The 21,065-nt window shown below is 33.6% G+C and overlaps 1 protein-coding gene across 2 annotated transcripts; it reads right to left on the bottom strand.

Annotated features, from left to right (window-relative positions):
• Nucleotides 1–1,781: 1,781 nt before the first annotated feature.
• Nucleotides 1,782–20,859, bottom strand: LOC128983213 (carboxypeptidase M-like). 2 transcript variants are annotated; one of them, XM_054402424.1, is made up of 10 exons: nucleotides 20,790–20,859; nucleotides 14,375–14,569; nucleotides 13,333–13,460; nucleotides 12,302–12,462; nucleotides 9,260–9,447; nucleotides 7,463–7,546; nucleotides 5,826–5,999; nucleotides 3,649–3,767; nucleotides 2,856–3,035; nucleotides 1,782–2,268 (listed from the first exon to the last, which is right to left on the bottom strand). In XM_054402424.1, the coding sequence occupies exons 2-10, from the start codon at nucleotides 14,547–14,549 to the stop codon at nucleotides 1,924–1,926; spliced, it is 1,554 nt and encodes a 517-aa protein (XP_054258399.1). In that variant the 5' UTR covers nucleotides 14,550–14,569; nucleotides 20,790–20,859; the 3' UTR covers nucleotides 1,782–1,923. The 2 variants fall into 2 exon arrangements, with proteins under 2 accessions (XP_054258399.1, XP_054258400.1); XM_054402425.1 differs by lacking the exon at nucleotides 7,463–7,546.
• Between the last annotated feature and the right edge of the window lie 206 nt (nucleotides 20,860–21,065).

Here is a 21,065-nt window from a genome sequence, read left to right on the forward strand (position 1 = left end):
ATTTGATTACAGGATTAAACCATAGATAAAACATACTCCCTTTGATTACAGGATTAAACCATAGATAAAACATACTCCCTTACTCATCCTAATGGAACAGCTGAAGCCAATTTTATGGTTTATGTAGAGGTCGTGTTTTGTTTACAATTTGTTTCCCGCTAATACAGTAATTTAAAACCTTGTTTAACCAAATAATACGATGTAATCATAAACAATAAATTGTCCCCTAGTTATTTAACCAAACAGTAAAGCACAAATCAAGAAATTAACCCTAAAATAATAGAAACATAATTTCGTCGACACTAGCGCCCAGTGTGGCGTACATGAACTAGACATGAAAAACAAGCTTCAAAATTTACAATAGGATGAGAAGTCTACTTGTGTTGGTTAGTCTATGATTAAACTTTTGATTTTATTCCATTCATGACATTTAGGGGAATTGTAAACATAGTTTGTCAACAATATTGTTGATTTTAATCTGTGGTTTTATTCTGTTGACACCAGAATTCTGAGGGTTCATTTTGCAAGGGTTTATTTTTGTATGTTCTTAGGTGATTGGCAAAACTCAATTGAACGTAAAATGCAATTCTAATGAAATGAAATTCAAATGAAATGACAATAGGTATCATTCGCCTATTGGGTCTGATGATGATTGGAGTCTCCAATCGAAATCGATCACCACTTACCATCTTTTTTGTATATTTACTGTCTTGTGAGTAACAGGATAAGCGTAAATATATTAAGTGTTATAAGACGTTTCTTTTATTTATTTTTCGTAAATTTAATAACACGTTGAATGCTTATCAAGAAGTTATCGAGGTACCAATCAGATAAATAAGTATTTTTTTTAAAGAGGGTTCCACCCTCCGGCTGGTTACCTCGTAAACATGATAGTACAAAAAATAACCTCGTTGCATTATTAAAGTGTTTATTGAGTTGAAATAAAATGTAAAATATCGACAAAAATCCAAACTATGCACTGGATGAATTGAAAATTTTTAGTTAATTCTTAAAGTATTTAAAAACTTGTAGTTGATTCTTATAGTATTTACAAAATAATTTTGAAAATCCGTAAATTAGTCTTTTTCACATGTGATTTTAACTTTGACATAATAGTTAAAAATAATTTGTTCTCCATTCATTGAAAGCTCTGATATGTTAAGAGCACAAAAAGCACACAATCATTTAAAACAAATTGGTTTTAGAATGTTGAGAGCTTTCACAATAAAGCCATGTTCAATCCCGAACTATATTTCAATACATATAACCGGCCATTTTGAATTGTATTTCAGGCTGCTGGGTAGAACCAAGGCCACACTAAAAAACAGGCCGTAATGCTCGTCAAGCATGACGTCATGATAGAAGACGGCAATGACGTAAATAAGGTTATATTTTTGTTTTCGATGAAAAGATTAAAACAAGCAGCCGATCACAAATATTACGTCATTGCCGTCTTCTATCCTGACGTCATGCTAGACGAGCATTACGGCCTGTTTTTTAATGTGGCCTTGGTAGAACCCAATTAATAACCAAAAACCAGGCCTAATACAAATAAAACTTTTAGCTAGATTTTTTTTTAATGAGGCAGAGAGGTTTTGATTCATTATTCTGTATAATTAATTTATCCATTGCCTAATCGCTAACAAATAACTAGTTTTATGTCAGGAAATATTAGGCAATTTTAAGTTCGATTTTGAGTACAAGCTAAATAAAGAATATGTACTGGTACTTAAAACTAGAGATAAAGGATGTATTAAGGCCGACAATATAGTTTAATTTTCTTATATATATTTACAGTTGATTTTTAAAAATTTTACATTATTTTTTACATATTTACAGTCCAGCTTATTGAATGTAGTAGATTATCTCTGGGGTGCTATTGAGCACTTTATAATCCATGTACACTACTGTCATTTACTGTTTTCACCAAGTTACGATACATATAGCCAAGATCCAAAGACAAGACGTCGCAAGTGTTGAAGCAATACTTGGCACTTGCATTCTGTAATGAACCACATAGTCCATTGAACTGTTGTTCTCAAGTGTTGACGATTCTTCCAACTCTGTAGATGTTACTGGGATCTCAGTGTTCAATTGTTTTGTGTCCATTCCGTTGAGCGATGCGTTTGTCCATCTTGGTCCGTTCGGTAAAACCTGTGAAGATCCGGTACGAAGCAGCGTGATGTTGATAAACTGCGGCCATTGACCATCTTCTGGCTGTCTTACGTTGATGGGTATTGTTTGGTTTTGATACCCAGTTGCAGTCACCTGGAAATTTGTTATAAGGCATAATATTTTGTGCGAATAATACTTAAAACAAAACAGGATGTTTTCTGAGTTTTGCTTTAACATTGTGTGAGCAGCAGTGTGAGAAGTTATTAAGGAGTGACTTTAGGAAATCCTGGTAGATTTTAATACATCTAAGTCGGTAATATGTCGGTTTTGCTTTGATTTTGATGTCAAGAAAAAATAAAGACTTCAATAATTAGATTTTAAAATGTTATTGAGTTTGTATGATTGTACAGGTATTTTCTGCTATAAAAATTTATACTATCTTTGCAAAAGTTGAAAATCTTTAATGGCAGTTGTAGGAATATATAAATACAAAATCATCTACTATCTAATGCAAATCAACAAAAAATGTAAATGTACATACAAATTTCTTTAGTGAGTTTTAACATCTTGAATTCACCAAAACCCTTTCATCAAGTAAACTGTCTTAGATTTAAAAACCGCACCTAATTAATTATACCAACAATTATTATTGGAGATAATTTTGTAACAAACGAGTATGACTATCTCAAAAAAATGTATAATCATCCACCTCAGTCCCAATAAAGTTATTAATGACTTACATGAAGAAAGTAAACATTTGGACGAAGAATCCTCCAGAATTCTCCTTTCTCTGAAGTGTAAAAGCGAGCATCTTCTCGTCCGAGGATGTAGAGTGTTGCGTTTCTGACTCCAACGCCTTCCTCATCTACAATCACTCCTCTGATTCCTCTTCGTACTTCTTCCAATAGAGATAAGAGAGGCTGAAATAAACTTGTTGATAGGAGTTTGTCATTTGTAAAAATGTAAAAACCATTAAGGTTTTAATTTTCAACATTTACATCAACAACAGGGGGTATGTTAAATTTGTTAACAATTAATTTTTACTTTGTCAGTGAAAAAAAAAATTTAATTGAGAATTCCGCAATCATTTTTTAATAGTTTAAATTTCCTAAAGCTGGGTTTTCCTAGGTGATGAGCTGAGGGTGGAGTTTGCTCTCCTCTTGTTTTAGATAATTTAATGGTACTGTTTTCCTGGATGTGGAGGGGACCGCCACTGGACGAACTGAAAATCCGTTCTCTGCTCTTCTGTACACAATCTTTGATGAGTTTAAAAAATTAATTGTCAGTAAACTACACTCTGTTTAGTGATTTTTGATATTTTATCACTGTTCTTGTTGCGAAACAAATTTGATGTATTTTCTTTCTTTTTTCCCATGTGTTCAGGTGACCTCCATTTTTGAGCAAGTGTTTACCTTGTATCTTACTAATAGTAATGGTAATCTGATGTAGAATATTTTTATCTGCAGTGACTCAATGTAGATCAAATCAACGACATTTTATTAAATTAATTTATAACACAAGACACATTATTACCTCTCTATTGTCATTCCAATACTTTGGAAGTTCCGAGGCCTTTGGGAACTTACAGCATGATATCTCTAGTGTTATCTCCATGCAGCCGTGTTCCTGGTAGTTGTAATCTTGCATCCCTCCTACAATGAAAAGGCTACATGTATAATATATCTGGGCAGCAGTAAGGAGGTTATATTACTAATCAAACATATATATATATATAAATTAACACTTCAATTTTGTTGTCGTTTCAGCTCGTAATGCAACTATAGTTCGGCCGCTTAGAAAACGACCTGCGCTCTAATGCTAAACCAATGCTAGAGGAGGTCGCTTTCTAAGCGGCCGAACTATAGTCCTAGTTCCTAGTAGTTAAAGTGAGCCGCCAACAGATTCTGCTGATTTAAATTATATTTTCTGTTGAATATGCAGACTTTTTAACCAAGTCAAACTGATTGGACAACTTAATGTAAGCTTTAGGTGTAGCATCTTTTTTGTCAAAGTTATCTCGGTAAGATCAAATAAGGTAGAAAATTAATGGAATATAAGATACTAACACAGTCTGTGACTGGCTTACAGAACTACCTATATTCATAAATAAAAATACCCCCGCCGCAGCAAACCTGCAGACTAAGCGAATTTCCATTTCCCTGAATGGATTTACTCTAAAATGTCTCCTTAAAAATATCACATTTATTCCCTATTTAAATAGAATCAGTTTAAAATACTTAGGTTTGCTGCAACAGGGAGGGTAAAAGTGTTTTTTATGTAAAATGTTAATAGTTAGTAAGAAATAAAAACATTTTCCAAATTTAAGCAAAATATGTTTATAAACAAGCAAACTACAACAGTTTACTTATTCTCCATAAGAATAACATAGGAATTTTAAATTTACAATTTTTTTGAATTTTCTCCGTAACCATTAGGCGCATTATAACGCTTCAATATGCTAAATTATTTTTTTTTTAAGCTCTACAAAATAGTTTCGAAAGAAATTGCAAAATTTTATGTTTTTTGGGTCAAAAATGGGAAAAACCCATTTTTACCCCATAAAAGCTCCCATAAACCCCCGTTCCCATGGTCCGATCATGCTGGTTCGCGAACTCGTTCGAATAAACGTAGGTTTACACGTTTGTACCAAATTTCATCAAAATCGGATAATTTTTGCTCGAGTTATCGCGCTAACGGACACACATATATATATATATATATATATATGAATTTGAACGGATGGTGTTTTTGACCTCTAGGGACCTCAAAACAAACAAAAAAATCGGTCCCGGGTCCAGGTCTTACCGTGATTACTACGGTAATAGCTTATTCCCTATAAGGGAAATTCGCTAAAAACGAGGGGACCCATCGACCCATATACAAATTGCCCATTTCACATTTTAGTAGGGATCAGTTAGTAGTAGGGATAGTTGCTATTTTACCTTTCACAGATTATGTTTGTTAAGGCAGGTATTTAAAACTACTAATTTACAGTACCGTATACAAATTAAATTTAAATGTCTAATTAAATTTTTGTATTGTAGATCCATATCATAAAGAGGGACCTAACTAAAACCGTTTACAGTTATTAATTAAAGTATAGCCTAGTTAATCAAATATAACTTCATAAACTGTATACATGTAAGGAACTTGACTGATTTTGTTGCCTTAACTAATCAAGCTACACAGATCATCTCACACCATTCTACACTGATCCTTCACTCATATTTGGGTTAAAATACGCACCTAAGTGGCGTCCCCATCTTAATGATTGATAATTGATAATTGATAATTGACAAAATCAAAATTAAATAAGTTCTTACTTATTCACAAACAAAAATGTAGAACCCATATTTTGTAGTACAGAATTTACTCAAAAAGGAAAAAACTTTGTTATCTAAGAGTTAAAAGGGTCTAGGTTCCTGTTCTTTCCTTAATCATCTAACACACCTGTCACATTGATTTATCTTTTATCACAAATATTCAATTTTTAAATTGCAGATTTATTGGTACGGTACACACAATTTCTACCAATTAATTCTTGACAAATTAGACTCTAAAAAGTCCTCTTAGCGCCACCGTTTGGAATTTTAAAACAAAGCTCATTAATCCAAACCGGATTAGATATGATATCCCAATTAGTTTTAAACTAACAGAACCGTACTCAAGTATCAAGTATTTGTATTTCATTGAAAGGTTATAACATTTACCTGTAAGAGGATACCATGCAGCTCCATTTGTAATCCCGCCCGGAAACACAACCTTAGTTCCAGGGCAGGCTCGACCCTTGTGCATTGTTGGGTGCTTTTGAGCGTACACACGTGCCAAGTGTTTGAAAACATCATCATCCGGAGTCAAACTCTGCTCATGCGTTAGTTGCTCTCCTGAAAAACGGTTTGAATTTGTGAACTTAAAGGTTTTGCATACAAATGAAGCTGTGACACAAAATACCAAATTGATTATGGCAATTTGTGTTATCAAAAATTTCCAAATAAAAAGTTCACATTTTCCCCAAAACTCAATATGGACACACAAAAAAATTGGTAGTTTGTAATTATTGTAAAACATGCATGTTGTAATGTTGAAAGAAAAGTCTTTGGAACATAAAGAATTATAAATCAATGACAATACAGTACATGAAAAACAAATAAATCTCGCAAAACGAAAGTGTATACCATCTTCTTCTGTTTCTTAAACTGCACAGAGCCAATTCACTTGATCGGTGTTGACTGGATTGAGTCCTAAATCTATCTGATCATTAGCAGTGTGTCAAAGTCTGTCACAAAAATGTTTTACGTGAAGCAGATTACGAAAGAGGTTGCTTAAAGATCTAAACTTAGCCCACTACTGTTCTCTGTAAATCGATGACATTACAGATCATATAACAAACTCACACTACCATCTATATGCTGACAACTTACAACTTTACCTCCACTCCAATGTAGACAAGATGGATACTGATGTATTACCATTGTATTACTTATGAACTCTGACATAACTCAATAACTCACCGAGCATCAAACATCAGACTTAAACTCAACGTTCACAAAACTCAAGCAATGATTGTAGGCTACCTCAGACTAAATATTAAAATTGGCCTACTGCCTTTGACTTTGACGGAAAATGCCTTCTTAAAGACTCAGACAAAATAAAAACCTAGGAGTAATAAATAAACACACACTTGCATTGGGCTGACCAAGTAAATAACACTTCTAATAGGGCTAGTCACACTATGAAACGTTTTTTACCCAATTCAACTACTTCGACAATGACACGACTATTGATCGGTTTCCAACAGGTTTCCTCTATGATTTCCAGGCACATTTAGCCCAAGACGATGTTACACCTTACTTTAACTTATTCTCCTTAGTAAAATAAGCTGGATGATACCAAATGAAACGTTAAGGCATGTGGTAGTTCAGTATTCATATTGATTCAATTTTTATTGGTGTCTCTGTCTGGTCTGTAGTTTTTTAAATCGTCAAGCAACACCATACCATAACCATTCCATTTCATTCCTTGGTTTATCGTTTTAGTTCCTAGCAAAACTTTTCTCTGTCTCATCTCACTTTATACTAGCTTTCTGTTTTAGGAAGTTAGCATTTGAACAGTAAACACAATTTTCTGTATTGCCGGTAATGAAGTTAAAATGTTTTAATACAACAAGCATTAGAAAACGATAAGAAAAAACAAACAAACAAGAAATGAGACTGTATCATGCAAATTCAAAAATACCAAAGACCAACACCGATTTGTTAAGATTATAAACTAAAAAAAACTTTACCCCAACACCAAAGCAACATAAACCCAAAATATTGCGAAATGCTTTTACTTTAGGTAAACGAACCGGGACGCCATTTTTTCCACAGCTTGAAGACCTCTTCTTGAGAAAGATCCAAGGTGTTGAAAGTATTAAAAAATTCTTCCCAGACTGAAATATTACAATATAATTTAAACATATTAAAACTAAATTTAGCACGGTTATTATTTGTTGGAAAAAATATGAACTGGAAATAAAGAAGAAATAATATGAAGGATTCTTTTCTTATGGTGATAGTAACTGAGGTTTTACTAAAATAAAGTTTGCATTTATAACTTTTTAAAAACACTGAAATCATACAAATTTTCGAGAAGCAATATAGTGTCTTCATAGTTTAACTGTAACGGTTGGATTTTAACTGGTAATGGTTGGAGTACCTATCTTTAAACTATGGTTTTGCTTAGCACAACATCTTTTCATAGTTTAATTTTTTTCTTTTGGTTATTTAAGTGTTACCTAGACTAGCGTCTCAGTTTCCTGGTCAAGAACCGATGAAAACCTCTTCTGCACAGGAGTGGGGGATTTTAGGAGAGCCCCTCACGTTGATTTAAGAAAAATTTAATTATAAAATTAGTGTAATAACTTTTTAATTATAAAATTAATTTTATAATTTCTAATTGTAAAATTAAACTGCCATAACCTAACCTAACCAACCAAACTTGTTGATAATATAAAAAAAATACAAAATAAATATCAAATAAAGGTTTACTAATAATAAAAAAATATTTCTGTTTATAAAATAAAATCAATAATGCTTCAAATTCTAACAAAAGATGTACAGTTAAGAAGTAATCACATTCTAAGCAAAATCTTCGGCAAAAAGTTAATGTCTTCAGTGGGATTCGATCTGGATACCTCATGGACAGCGGACATCAGTCGAGTATGCTAACCACTACGCCAGTGGTTGACCAGTTGCTGACGTGCAACAGGACAAGGTCCGCCCCTACAGAATCAATCAATCAATCAACCACTATGCCACGAACACCTATGGTTTCACCTCGTATCGTTACGGTAATGGTGTTCCCTCAAGAGAAGAATGATGACACACCACCTACTCCTTCGCTAAAGAGGTTCTCATCGGTTCCTGACCAGGAAAACAAGACGCTATAATACAACTAGACATTTCATCCCAAAGTTAAAGTTGTCACTATCGGGTTCTTAATCAAAATCGCCAGATGCGAGCCACTGACAGATTGTGATTCTGCTGAAGTAAATTACTGAAACGTTTTTTGCCAGGTCAAACTGATGGAATGTTTTATTGTGAGTCATCAACTGTTGTGGCCCATCAATTAAGTCATCAACAAAGAGTAAGTTAGACAAGAAAATTTTAGACTTTAGCCAAGGCCACACTAAAAAAACCGGCCTTAATGCTCGTCAAGCATGACGTCACGATAGAAGACGGCAATAACGTAATGTTTGCCGTTTGTGATCAGCTGCTTGTTTTAATCTTTCCTTGGAAAATAAATAAATAAATACCTACGTCATTGCCGTCTTCTATCTTGACGTCATGCTTGACTAGCATTACGGCCTGTTTTTTTAGTGTGGCCTTGCTTTAGCCCATTCTGTGACTGGCTCACTGAACTGTGTTGTGTTTTTTTTTTTTTTTTATTGGTTACAGCTGGTCCATATAGGGGGTGTAATGCAGTATCCAATAATCAACGGCATTCCTTAATGCAAATTGGGGAGGCGGGGGGTTCTAAAAAAAATTATTTAATTTGGGGTGGTGATAAAAACGTTATCTGTCCCTCGTCCCTCACATATCTAACCTATATTACTTAAAAATAAATAAGAGTGAAGTTTAAAAATGAACATAAATGTACTCACTGTTATATGCGTAGTTGTCGTAAGGGTAATTAGCCACCAGAGAGCCTGCGTGAAGTGAAGCTGACAAGACAAACGGAAAGTCTTTCATCCACTTCATCACTGCCTTCGTCTCCAACTGTAGAGACTGGCCATTCGGACGGAAATGATCAGGAAAATTTCGATTGAGATTGAAATCCATCAAGTTGTTTCTGAAATAGTACATTTTTTAATAACTTACTGATACCAGATTGTTCTTTCCAAGGTGCAAATTTACAACTTTGGGCTCATCAGGAATTTTAATTTTTATGGTCCTACTTTCAATGTTTAAAAAATTCCAATGTTTTAAAAAAGAAAATACTTTTATTTTGAGAGATATATTTTCTTTTTACTAATTTTTTCAAACTCAGGTGGACATCCCCTGGGTGTATTTCAACCCAAATATGAATGAAAGATGAGAATGGAATGGAATGTGATGCCTTGTGTAGCTTTGTTACTGACTAGACCAGCTGATTCATTAGCCAGAATTATTTATTTTTGCCCAGCTGTAAACAAATTTATTTATTCAAGGGCAGCTGGGTTCAGTGCTGAACAATAAAATACCCCTGCCGCAGCAAACCTGCAAAACTATTAACTAAGCGAATTTCCATTTGTCTGAATTGATTTTCAATTTAATTTATTTTAAATACATTAGGTTAAATGACTACCTAGGTTTGCTGCTACAAGGAAGCTAATAAAGTGTGTGTTTTTTAGTAAAATATCAAAAGCTTAGTATAAAATAAATAAATTTGTCAAGTTTGATCAAAATATACCCATAAACAAGCAAACTACAACATTTTACAATATTCTCCATTAAAATAACTTGGAAATTTTAAATTTACAATTTTTTAAATTTTCTCCGGTACCAATAACCGTACAAAATCACCTTGACATACTAAATTATTTTTTTAAGCTCTTTAAAAGGTCTAGAGAGAAATTGAGAAATATTATGTTTTTTTTTTGCAAAAAATGTGAGAATTCATTTGAGTTAATCCTGCCTTGCACATTTAAACCAAATTTCATCAAAATCTGACAAAAATTACTCAAGTTATGGCGCTCACGGACACACATATATTAAATATATACATATAAACAAATTTGAACGAATGGTGTTGTTTGGCCTCTGGGGACATCAAAATGAGAAAGTAAATCGGTCCCAGGCCTAGGTCTTACCGTGCCACCTACTGTAATAGTTACTTCCCTATAGGGAAATTCGCTAAAAACCTGGGCAATAGTGATTTTTTTTCATCAGTAAACAAATAAGCATTCTTTAGTACCGATTTTTTGTCATGAGCAAACCAGCAATCTTTAGTTTGTGAAGTGAGCACTGTATCCAATCAGCTGATCTAAATTGTTAAGACAGAGAATCTGTTAAAAGATGTGTTGTGATGAATACCTTAGCCTTCTTTCACACCAGCGCGGTGCGGCACCGTCCCGCACCGTCGATGCGGGCCGACCAGCAAGGCCCTTTCACACTATCAGCCCGAATCCGGGAGTTTCCAGGCTGAAACTTTGTGATTTTTGGATGCATTTTCATTCAAATAAATAAAAGAAAGGTTGTTACGCTACTTGTTGTATCCGAAAATAATATACAGCACCCCCTTGCTAAATAACTTAATTGGATCGATGCCGTGTGTGTAAAAATGTCAATTCATTGTATTTTTAAAAGTTATGGTGACAGCTGTGGGCTAACTTCTTTGGGGTAATTTCTGTAAGATCTTAAACTTCTGTAGAATGTCCAAGGCATAACTGATTTCAAATCTAAATACACCTCTCGCCATGTTTCAGTTGCTACAGCTTAACTAACAATGGCATGCTTTCCCAGTGCAGTATAGGATTATTATTTTATGAAATAAATTGTTTTATTTCAGTGCACTATAGGCGATAAAGTAATTCTGTAGTTTGATACATTTTTTGATACACATGGATATTTATGCACATATTTGTAGGTGTTTTAAGCTTAAACAACACTTCATTTCCTTCCATATATTTAGAACAACATGTAAGTGTTCATTAAACCAAATGTTTTTATATTAAATAAATCAGGCAAGTTTATTAAAATTGTTTGTAAAAATTGAAACATGCAAATGAAAGATGGTTTGCTGCAGGGGGGTCTTGTCCTACACACTGGCCTTCAAACTAAACCAAAATATAAAGCTTGACCAAACTAATCGGCTTCATATAAATTTCAACCTCCATACCAAAAACAACAAACTTCCCTATAAGTTAACAAGAGTACTACAAAATCAACCACACTCGACCACTGATAGACGCAGACTGTCTAAAATACTGATTTATGTGCGGGCGAAACCAGCCCGTTCCGCGCAAGTGTGAAAACGTACATAAGAGCCCATGATCTAAAAACGATTCATGCGGTTTCGTCCCGCATTGGAAGTTTAGGTTCGTGCGGGTGATTTTTCAACCCGGACAGAGGTTTAGATCTGTCTTGGTCAACCCGCACTGGTGTGAAAGCTCCCATATGATTCAATAGTCTAAACAGCTTCTTCCGGTGCGGGACGGTCCCGCACCGCGCTGGTGTGAAAGAAGGCTTAGCTAGGGGACTCTACACCCCTTTATGAGACCCAACGTTTAATAAACTGGGGCTTATAATAATTTATATTATATTGTGCGTGAAAAATATAAAATTTAATAATTTCTGCATATGACCAGGGGTTTAGGTAAGAAATTCGTCAAATCATTTTGACCCTAAATTTCAACTATTTTCTGGGAAAGGGGACCATCCTCTTTGGGAGTTATTTCCTACCCCCCAGACCCTCCGGCCACTGTTATCAAAAAGTTAGATGGACGCCTATGGCTAGGGGACCCACAAGGGTAGGTCTTGGGACCTCATTATTCCAGTATTTTCAAATGATGTACCATCACTATAAGCTTTTTCGGTGTTGGGTGTTTAACATAACGTCTATTTATGAGGGAGTCTCTTATAAGGGAGTGTGTTCAATCTATGATGATACTAGGGGTTGAATATTTCTAAAGAATGTTTTATGACATTTTGAATATTTCACTCACCTCCCAGGTCCGTAAGTACAACTCCTGTGCTCACCAGGAATACTTTGGTTTAGTGCAATAGCCAAGCCATCAGGGTTCATGCTGAACAAAATGTGCACCCGGGCATAGTCGAGGAGTTCTTGAACCCTCCTTTCTCCGACCAAGTACTGGTCTACCAAAAACTGAAAAAAATCAGATACCTTGGTAAACAATTAGTCTCGATGAGCAACACAGTTGGAATAGTTGAAGGTTATACTGATAGGAACTACGCCATAAAGAATACAATGACGCAAGCAGAAAACCTTTCCAAAGGAGGACTACAGTTATCTTGTCCTGTACCTCTGGCAAAAATATGCTTCCTTGCAAACAATCTAAAGAAGAATGCTATGAAACATATTCTGAGGCTGTTCTGAAGCTTGAATTATGCTAAAAAACATTCTCGTTATGTTTGTCTCTACAACCTTTAACTGTCCTTTTAAAAGACTTGGATTCATCAATAAACTTTTTATCTGTTATCCATTAGTTATACTGAGAGAGTGTAATCTTAACACTTACAACAAAGGGTTTTCTCTATTACATCCCTTTTCCAGCCGTCCTACTTAACCGATTTTAACGATTTGAGGTGTCATTCTAAAGATTGATCTAGTGCACGTGCGAAAGGTAATTAAAATGGTAATTTCCTATAGGGCTTTGCTCTCATGTTAAATTTATTTCTAGAGTTCATTTTCCATTTTCTTTAGAATTAATTACGCTGACCAACTTTCTTTAAAACGGTTTGAACGTGAATTGTAAATTGACGGCTGATCCTTCAGTTGAACGTTTAAGTTTAACCATCAGATTGTAACAAGAAACTAGACAGTGATTATAAAATGAATTTAATTTCAGTGTTTAGTAGATAACAATGACAATACATGACTTTATTTATAATCAGAATTAGTTTTCAATCCGTAGGATCTAAAATTTGAACTGAATTGTTAACAGCGGGGATTTTAATATTTACCTTGTTAGGTACCGGTACCGATAACAATATTAATTAGGACTATGATACTTACTTCAGCAAAATGAAGCAACATTTCTCCAGCCACTGGTTCATTCCCATGGATATTTCCTATCAGCTTCACATTGGGTCTTAAGAACTTTTCCTTCACTCCTGTTATCTCAAGAACCCAAAGTTCTCTGTCTAAAAATTCAGATAAGGATTAGTACTGGATAAACAGTTGTCTTTCATAAACTGAATTTATTTTACTATATGACGTTTCCTCTAAGATGGTTTTAAAACTATAGATAAAAAGTATTTGCAAGGATTTTTCATGTTAATTTGTACTCTTGTAGCCATGTATTTTAATCATCCTTAATAGAAATAATGTTTTTAAACATTCACCCAATCAAAGTAAGATTTTACTAGTTTGATTGTATGTGTGAAAATTAGGGATGTGTCAAAACCAAATCTTAAATCTCAAAACCATCAAAACTTTAGAAATTCTAGTTTTTATCAGTAAGTTTCGAGATTTAAAAGTTTTGAAATTGAAGAATTGGCAGTTATGATCTTGAAACTGCTGAATCTTGTGGGTGTCATTATTATTTTTTTATCATCGTTCACACACGAGCTGGCAGCAATGGAGCAAAGATTTCACTACACTGATGAAACAAAGTAATTCAAATTATTATCATCTGAACTGCAAAAGGTATTAAATACAGTACTATACTTGAATAACGTACAATACAGTTTCATATTCATATTAAAGACAAATAAATATTGACTACGGTACTAAAAGTTTTGATCTAAAATATGCATGTTTACTTTAGTGTCGGGAGTTAAATTTATTTTAGTGTTTGTTGTTTATTCAAAGTTATGTGTTTAACAATTTATAGTACATTAGTCACATATTCATGTAATTGTAGGGTCATTCTCTCTGTTTTGTTTCTATAATAAACGTTTGAACAATACCTTTTATTTTTTGTAACCTTGACAAGGCAAATAAAAAGTTTGGGGGTTGAGATACAGGATTCTATTTTGTAAGTTTTGGTTTGGAGATTCAAAACTCCTGTCTTTGACCATCATTAGAAAAATTATTTTGTAGTTATTAGTTTTACCTTGATAAGAGCGTCCAATTGTGTAGAGCTTAACCAAGTTATGGTTTAGACCAGCAAAATTGTTCAGAAAACTTGTCATTTCCTCATAGCTGTGATATTTTTCCAATTCCAGTTTGTTGGAATTTATTGAAGCCACGACAGTGGTGAAAAATATAAATGCTATGAACCTCAGCATTTTGTCTCTGACAGTGGATTCTGAAAAAGTAGAACAATTTTGTGGAAGATGTTAGACATTGACAGTATAAAATAATTACTTTGTACTGTATACTCTATGTAGGCTAAGGGTACACTTATACTTCTCTTCCTATAAAGTAGAATCTGAAGCCTGTATATAGATGTTAACAGATTTGAAAGGCGAGAGTAAATATGGTGTAAAAGTTTGAAAATATATGATTAGGAGCAACTGATAGTATTGTTATCATTTGAGAGACCACACTTATCTACAGGATATAGGTCAGTCTGGAATCCATTGTGGTCAAGTTAAGTTTTGTTCACCAACATCTAAGTTGTTACCACACAAAAGAAAATCACAACATTTTTTCCAAGTATAAATTTGACAAAATTGTATCATACATACATACAGGGTGAGTTTTAATTGTCCCCCCCCCCCAACTTTTTTCTACATTTTTTCAAATATCAATCCCAGACCACTTCCAAACATTGTTGGGTAGTAAGTACTTCATTTTGACAAGGTAGTCATTTCCGGCCGCCATCTTGCATCCGCCATATTGGATGCAATTTTTTTTTTTCAAATGTAAAGGTGGGGTTGTGACCCATCATTACGAACTAAATTTTTACCCTGATTACAATGCCACAAACCGTTTTAAAAAATCTTGATTCATTCTAAAGTTATGAGGGCTTTTTAAAACTTTGTTTTTAGCCCATTTTAACATTATGCATTTACAAACTAAGACCATAATCTCAAAATAGTGCTAGATAAAGATAAGTATACACTACCAGTAAGTGGCGACCTATTTTCACTTGGTTATGACTGATGTATTTTTTTCGGCCGCCATCTTGGATCCGCCATTTTGAAATGTGATAAATTATTTTAAATATGAAAGGGGTATTGTGACCCATCATTTCGAACTACTTTTTTAATCTGAACTTAATTCCGTGATCCGTTTTTCATTTTCATTTTTTGATTTTGAAATATTGACATTTTTAACAAAAGAAATGCAATATTTCATAAATAAAACTTGATAACAAAAAATAGATTGCGGCATTGAGTTAAGCTTAAAAAAGTAGTTCAAAATGATGGGTCACAACACCCCCTTCATATTTAAAATAATTTATCACATTTCAAAATGGTGGATCCAAGATGGCGGCCGAAAAAAATACATCAGTCATAACCAAGTGAAAATAGGTCGACAATTACTGGTAGTGTATACTTATCTTTATCTAGCACTATTTTGAGATTATGGTCGTAGTTTGTAAATGCATAATGTTAAAATGGGCTAAAAATAAAGTTTTAAAAAGCCCTCATAACTTTAGAATGAATCAAGATTTTTAAAAACGGTTTGCGGCATTGTAATCAGGGTAAAAATTTAGTTCGAAATAATGGGTCACAACCCCACCTTTACATTTGAAAAAAAAAATTTGCATCCAATATGGCGGATCCAAGATGGCGGCCGGAAATGACTACCTTGTCAAAATGAAGTACTTACTACCCAACAATGTTTGGAAGTGGTCTGGGATTGATATTTGAAAAAATGTAGAAAAAAGTTGGGGGGGGGGACAGTTAAAACTCACCCTGTATATATATATATATATATATACACACATAAAAGCTAACACATGATGGAATTGGCCTGTTGATTGTCAGGGTGAACAAATAAAAGGTATATGGTACATAAAAATGTTCCTATCAGGACAATTTGTTGAAGTAAAAATGTAAGCACAGCTATTGATTGTAAAATGGAGTGTTTAACACACAAACACACATTTAAAATACAAAAATTGAAAAAAAATACCAGACTAAAGTTCTCTTATTTCCAACTAATAACTATAATAAGAGAATTATTTCCAACTACTGTAATAAGATAACTTTCTGGCATTTTATTTTAATTTTTGTATTTTAAATGTGAGTTTGTGTGGGTTTTAGAACTATTGTGACAAGGACTGTGTTCTCCTGATTTCAAAAAGATGAGTGACACCCATATATATTTATTTAACTGAAAACAATACTTTATCCATATACTATGTATTATTGGAGGAGAAAGTAACTGTAATTTGGTCTTGCGTCTAGGTCCTACTGTGCCGTCAATGGTAATAATAGCTTCTTCCCCCAGGGGGGTCACTAAAATGAGATTATTTGATCAAGCATTTCTCTGAATTGTTCTTAATCAAGAACGGCATCGGTCCTGTTCACAATAGTAGTATTCCCCACTTATTGTTTTTAAACTCTGAATCTGCTATAATTGTGACAAAACTTGATTTCAAAGAAGGATACAATTAGTACCGTACGGCAGTGTATGTTATACAGAAGTTACCCATAAACATTTTTTTTGTTAATTTGTTCCTTAGAAAGTAACAACGTTATAAATTGCAGTTGTAGGTTTCTCTATCAATCTATAATTGTTTTGGGTAGAGGTTGTGTTTTTGTTTTTGGAAAACCTTTTCCAAAAGATTCTCGTTCTTACGAATAAAGCTCAAATAGTTCTTAGTATTACTTTGGCATGACCTAGGCCCACATGGTGTAGGACTCCTACCGTGGGGTTAGTGCAGGTTCTTGTATTGAGTAGGCACTACAAGCTACAAGTCATAACTAGGTCTAGGTCGCGACCCACACTGTCGCTTGTTGCCATGCTGGTAGTGTTTACGACCTTTTATGTTTCATTGTTGCGAATGTTTGCCAAGTTCCAAGGTTGTGTTTAAAATAGTCCTAAAATTTTATTTTTGAGCTTGGACCGCACTAAAAAAGAATCCTGACAGCTGATTCCACCACACCAAATGTTGTAAAAGGTGTCTTTCAAAAACTCCGTCCTTTCATTGATTGTTTAACATAAAATACCCAACACGTAACTGCTTATGTTTATAACCTGAATAAAAATTTTAATCTACAATAAATAATGTGCTGATGTATACCAAAGTGCCTTGTAAACCAGCTTGTCAATATCGCCCTAAGGGATACAGTACTTGTCACTTTCGACACAATTTGTGTTATGAATATGAATGCAGTGTGAGTTTAGAATAAGATGATCAGTGTTATATTATATTTTGTTAACTTTACAGATCAGCTGTTTTCTTAGCCACGGCTACGGTATTACCTTTTCATCACTCTGTATTTGAAAATAGCCATATTTTCCATACAGCTGAGATCTTCCAAAATAGTAAATTTCCACTCACCAAAAACAAATAGTGATCAGCTGAATTTTCCTGACATAAACACTACTTCCGCTACACAAAAACTACTATGCCTGACGTCAACAAAGTTAGAACTGAAGTTCCCGGTTAGCTCAATTAAGGAGCGAGCACCAATGTGTTTTAATTAAAAATAATACATAACAGAAAATTGATATAATTTCAATTAAAATTTTTATTAACAGAGTTTACTACTTGTATTGATATCAAATTTAAACTACATTAAATAGTTAAATACTCCCGCCGCAGCAAACCTGCAGACTTAGCGAATTTCCATTTGCCTGAATGGATTTAGACTAAAATGTCTCCTTAAAAATATCACATTTATTCCCTATTTAAACAGAATTAGTTTAATGAGTACTTAGGTTTGCTGCAACAGGGAGGGTAAAAGAGTTGTTTTTATGTAAAATGTTTAAAGGTACTGTGGTTTAGTAAGAAATTAATTAATTTTCCAAATTTGATCAAAATATGTTCATAAACAAGCAAACTACAACAGTTGACTTTATTCTCCATAAGAATAACATGGAAATTTTAAAATTACAATTTTTTTTAATTTTCTCCGTAACATTTAGGCGCATAATAACGCTTCAATATACTAAATATTTGCTTTTTTAAGCTCTACAAAATGGTTTAAAAAGAAATTGTGAAATTTTGTGTTTTTAGGGTCAAAAATGGGAAAAACCCATTTTTACCCCATAAAACCCCCCATAAACCCCCGTTCCCATAGTCCGATCATGCTGGTTCGCGAACTCATTCAAGTTTATCCCGCCTTACACCTTCACACCAAATTTTATCAAAATCGGACAAAAATTACTCAAGTTATCGTGCGGATGGACACACACACATATATATATATATAAAAATTTGAACGAATGGTGTTTTTGGCCTCTGGGGACATCAAAATGAAAAAGTAAATCGGTCCCGGGCTTAGGTCTTACCATGAGACCTACGGTAATAGCTACTTCCCTATAGGGAAATTCGCTAAAACACGATTAAATCTGACAGAATAAAGCTAGAGTACCGTACACTGAAATTTATAAATTAAAATTTATATTTACTGTTCAGTTCTAATTATTTGTAATATTGATGACCTCATTTAATTTTTTTCTGAAAGCTCTAGTTGATTTGGTCTTATTTAACTGGCAAAACTTATGCTGTTACTAATTTTTTACAACTTTTTTAAGTTTCATGAAGTAGTTTTTCATCGTGATAAAAAGTACAGTATCGTTCAATACTCGTCACAAAAGTCCCATTTCGGGGCCAGGCGAGATAGTGTTTGACATGCAAGTCGAAGAGGAGAGTGTGTTAGTGGGTAATAAAGTGTGTAAACGAAAACCTCCTAATTATGATAATATATAAACCATTGGCAATTGAAGGGATTCGAAAACCAACTATGTTATTTACAGAATTATAAAATAACACAAAAATATTACATAGTACTGTAAAGTAGCTCCTAATCCACTCGTCACTGTTCAGGTCGCATAATTTACCATTGGCTATATACCATATGGCAGACAATGAATTTACATTGGCGGTCGGGGGTCTTTATCAACAGATCTTTTTTTACAAGTAGGCTATTTTATTTACACTGTTCCATACTGGAACAATAAGTAAATGTCATGACAATTTAACATGAGTTAATTACATTCCAGCAAGTGCACTAACATACAAAACAAAACATTTTATAAAAAATTAAACTAGAAACTATTAGGAAGATCGATTGGATGTATTCTTCTGAGCCTATAGGTAGCCTCGCTATTATCGAGGAGGTTGACTGCCAGGAATTTTGATAATTTTCTTTTATATTTATAGCTTCGTTTCTTTATCTCTTCTCTGATAAAAAGTAATTTTTGTATCTTGATGAATAACTCTTATTAGATACTATGGTCGATATCATTAAGTATTGGGTCATGATTTAATTATGTCACTGTCACTGGCTGCGGTTTCTGTCGACAGGCTGTAAATTCAAATAACGCCTGTCGCTTTTAGATACGTTTCAAAGAATCTGGCATCATGCCTGATAATTTCTGTCAAAATCTCTGAGTAACTCCCGGTGCCTAAAATCTAGTGCTGGACAATGATTTGATTAAATTTAGGACGATAAGTCTTGTAGATACATAAATTTAGAAATGCAGTTAACTGAAAATCATTACCTAATCTCTTCATCGAAACATTGCTGTGTACTCTATAGTCTTGGTTTAAGAGGCTTGGTTGAAATATTCTTCAGATTTAAAAATTAAGCTGAATTTAATAGTAGTTTTCGTTACTAGTCCCTAAAGTAGGCTTTTTTTGAAAGAGTTATGAACAATATTGTTCATTACATTGTCATATATTATAGTAGAAAATACAAAATACTGTATAGCCATTTTTTCATTTTAATTTTAAATTATCAGAACAGCTGATTTGTTTTTGAGATAAGCTTTGATAAGCATATGATTAGAGTCCGTAATTTTTTTTTACTAGTCCGAAAAAAGCTTTCTTTAGGGACTCAAAACGATCCGTAAGACAGCTGTTTTTGAGACAGTGTAATGCAAATAAGATTTAAGTACCAGAAACGTCAACTTTCTTATGGACAACGGTTTTGAAATATTTGAACACAACTCAAGAAAAAATTATTAATCTCAATATACATAGCTTTGGTAGACTACAAATAAGTGAAAACAAATTTCATTTAGTACAAATATCAAACCGTAAAGGAAATTCACATATTTAATGATATTTGGGGCAAAATAACAGTAAATTTTTTCCCCATATAGACTGCTCAATGTTCATATCAGAGTTTGAAATGATTGATTTCAACGAACAAAATGGGGAAAATAGCACAAGACTCCATAACTAGAATACAATATCAAACAAATGTCATATTAAATAAACAATTTTGTAAAATAAATGCCAGTAAAACTTAGTATGAATATGGAGTTTTGAAATAGGCCTCTTCTGAATGAAGGCGAGATATCATAAAAACTCAAAGTATGTCATGGGGAAAATATTTTCAGTATATTAGTAAATATAGAATAACTAACTCTAAAAATAATAAATACATAAAACTTACAAATTGTTTGCGGTTATGAATCGGCAACTGTGCCAGGATTGACCCACCAGTCACGACTGTTCACTGTTACTACAACCACCACTCCTCACCCACCCACTGACCAAAGGAAGTTCCCTGGAGGGGGGGGGGGAGGGGTGATAAGGCTGATAAAAAGACAAAAGATAGCAAAAAGTATGTAAACAGAATCTCACACGGCTTAAACATAACCCCGTTGCAGCAAACCTGCACACTAAAAGAACTGCCTTTTGCTTGATTCAATTTTAACTAAAATACTTC

Source organism: Macrosteles quadrilineatus, unplaced genomic scaffold, assembly GCF_028750875.1.
Source record: "Macrosteles quadrilineatus isolate MER2022 unplaced genomic scaffold, UCM_ALF_1.0 Scaffold_1__1_contigs__length_201487025, whole genome shotgun sequence".
In the NCBI taxonomy this organism is placed as follows: Eukaryota; Metazoa; Arthropoda; class Insecta; order Hemiptera; family Cicadellidae; genus Macrosteles; species Macrosteles quadrilineatus.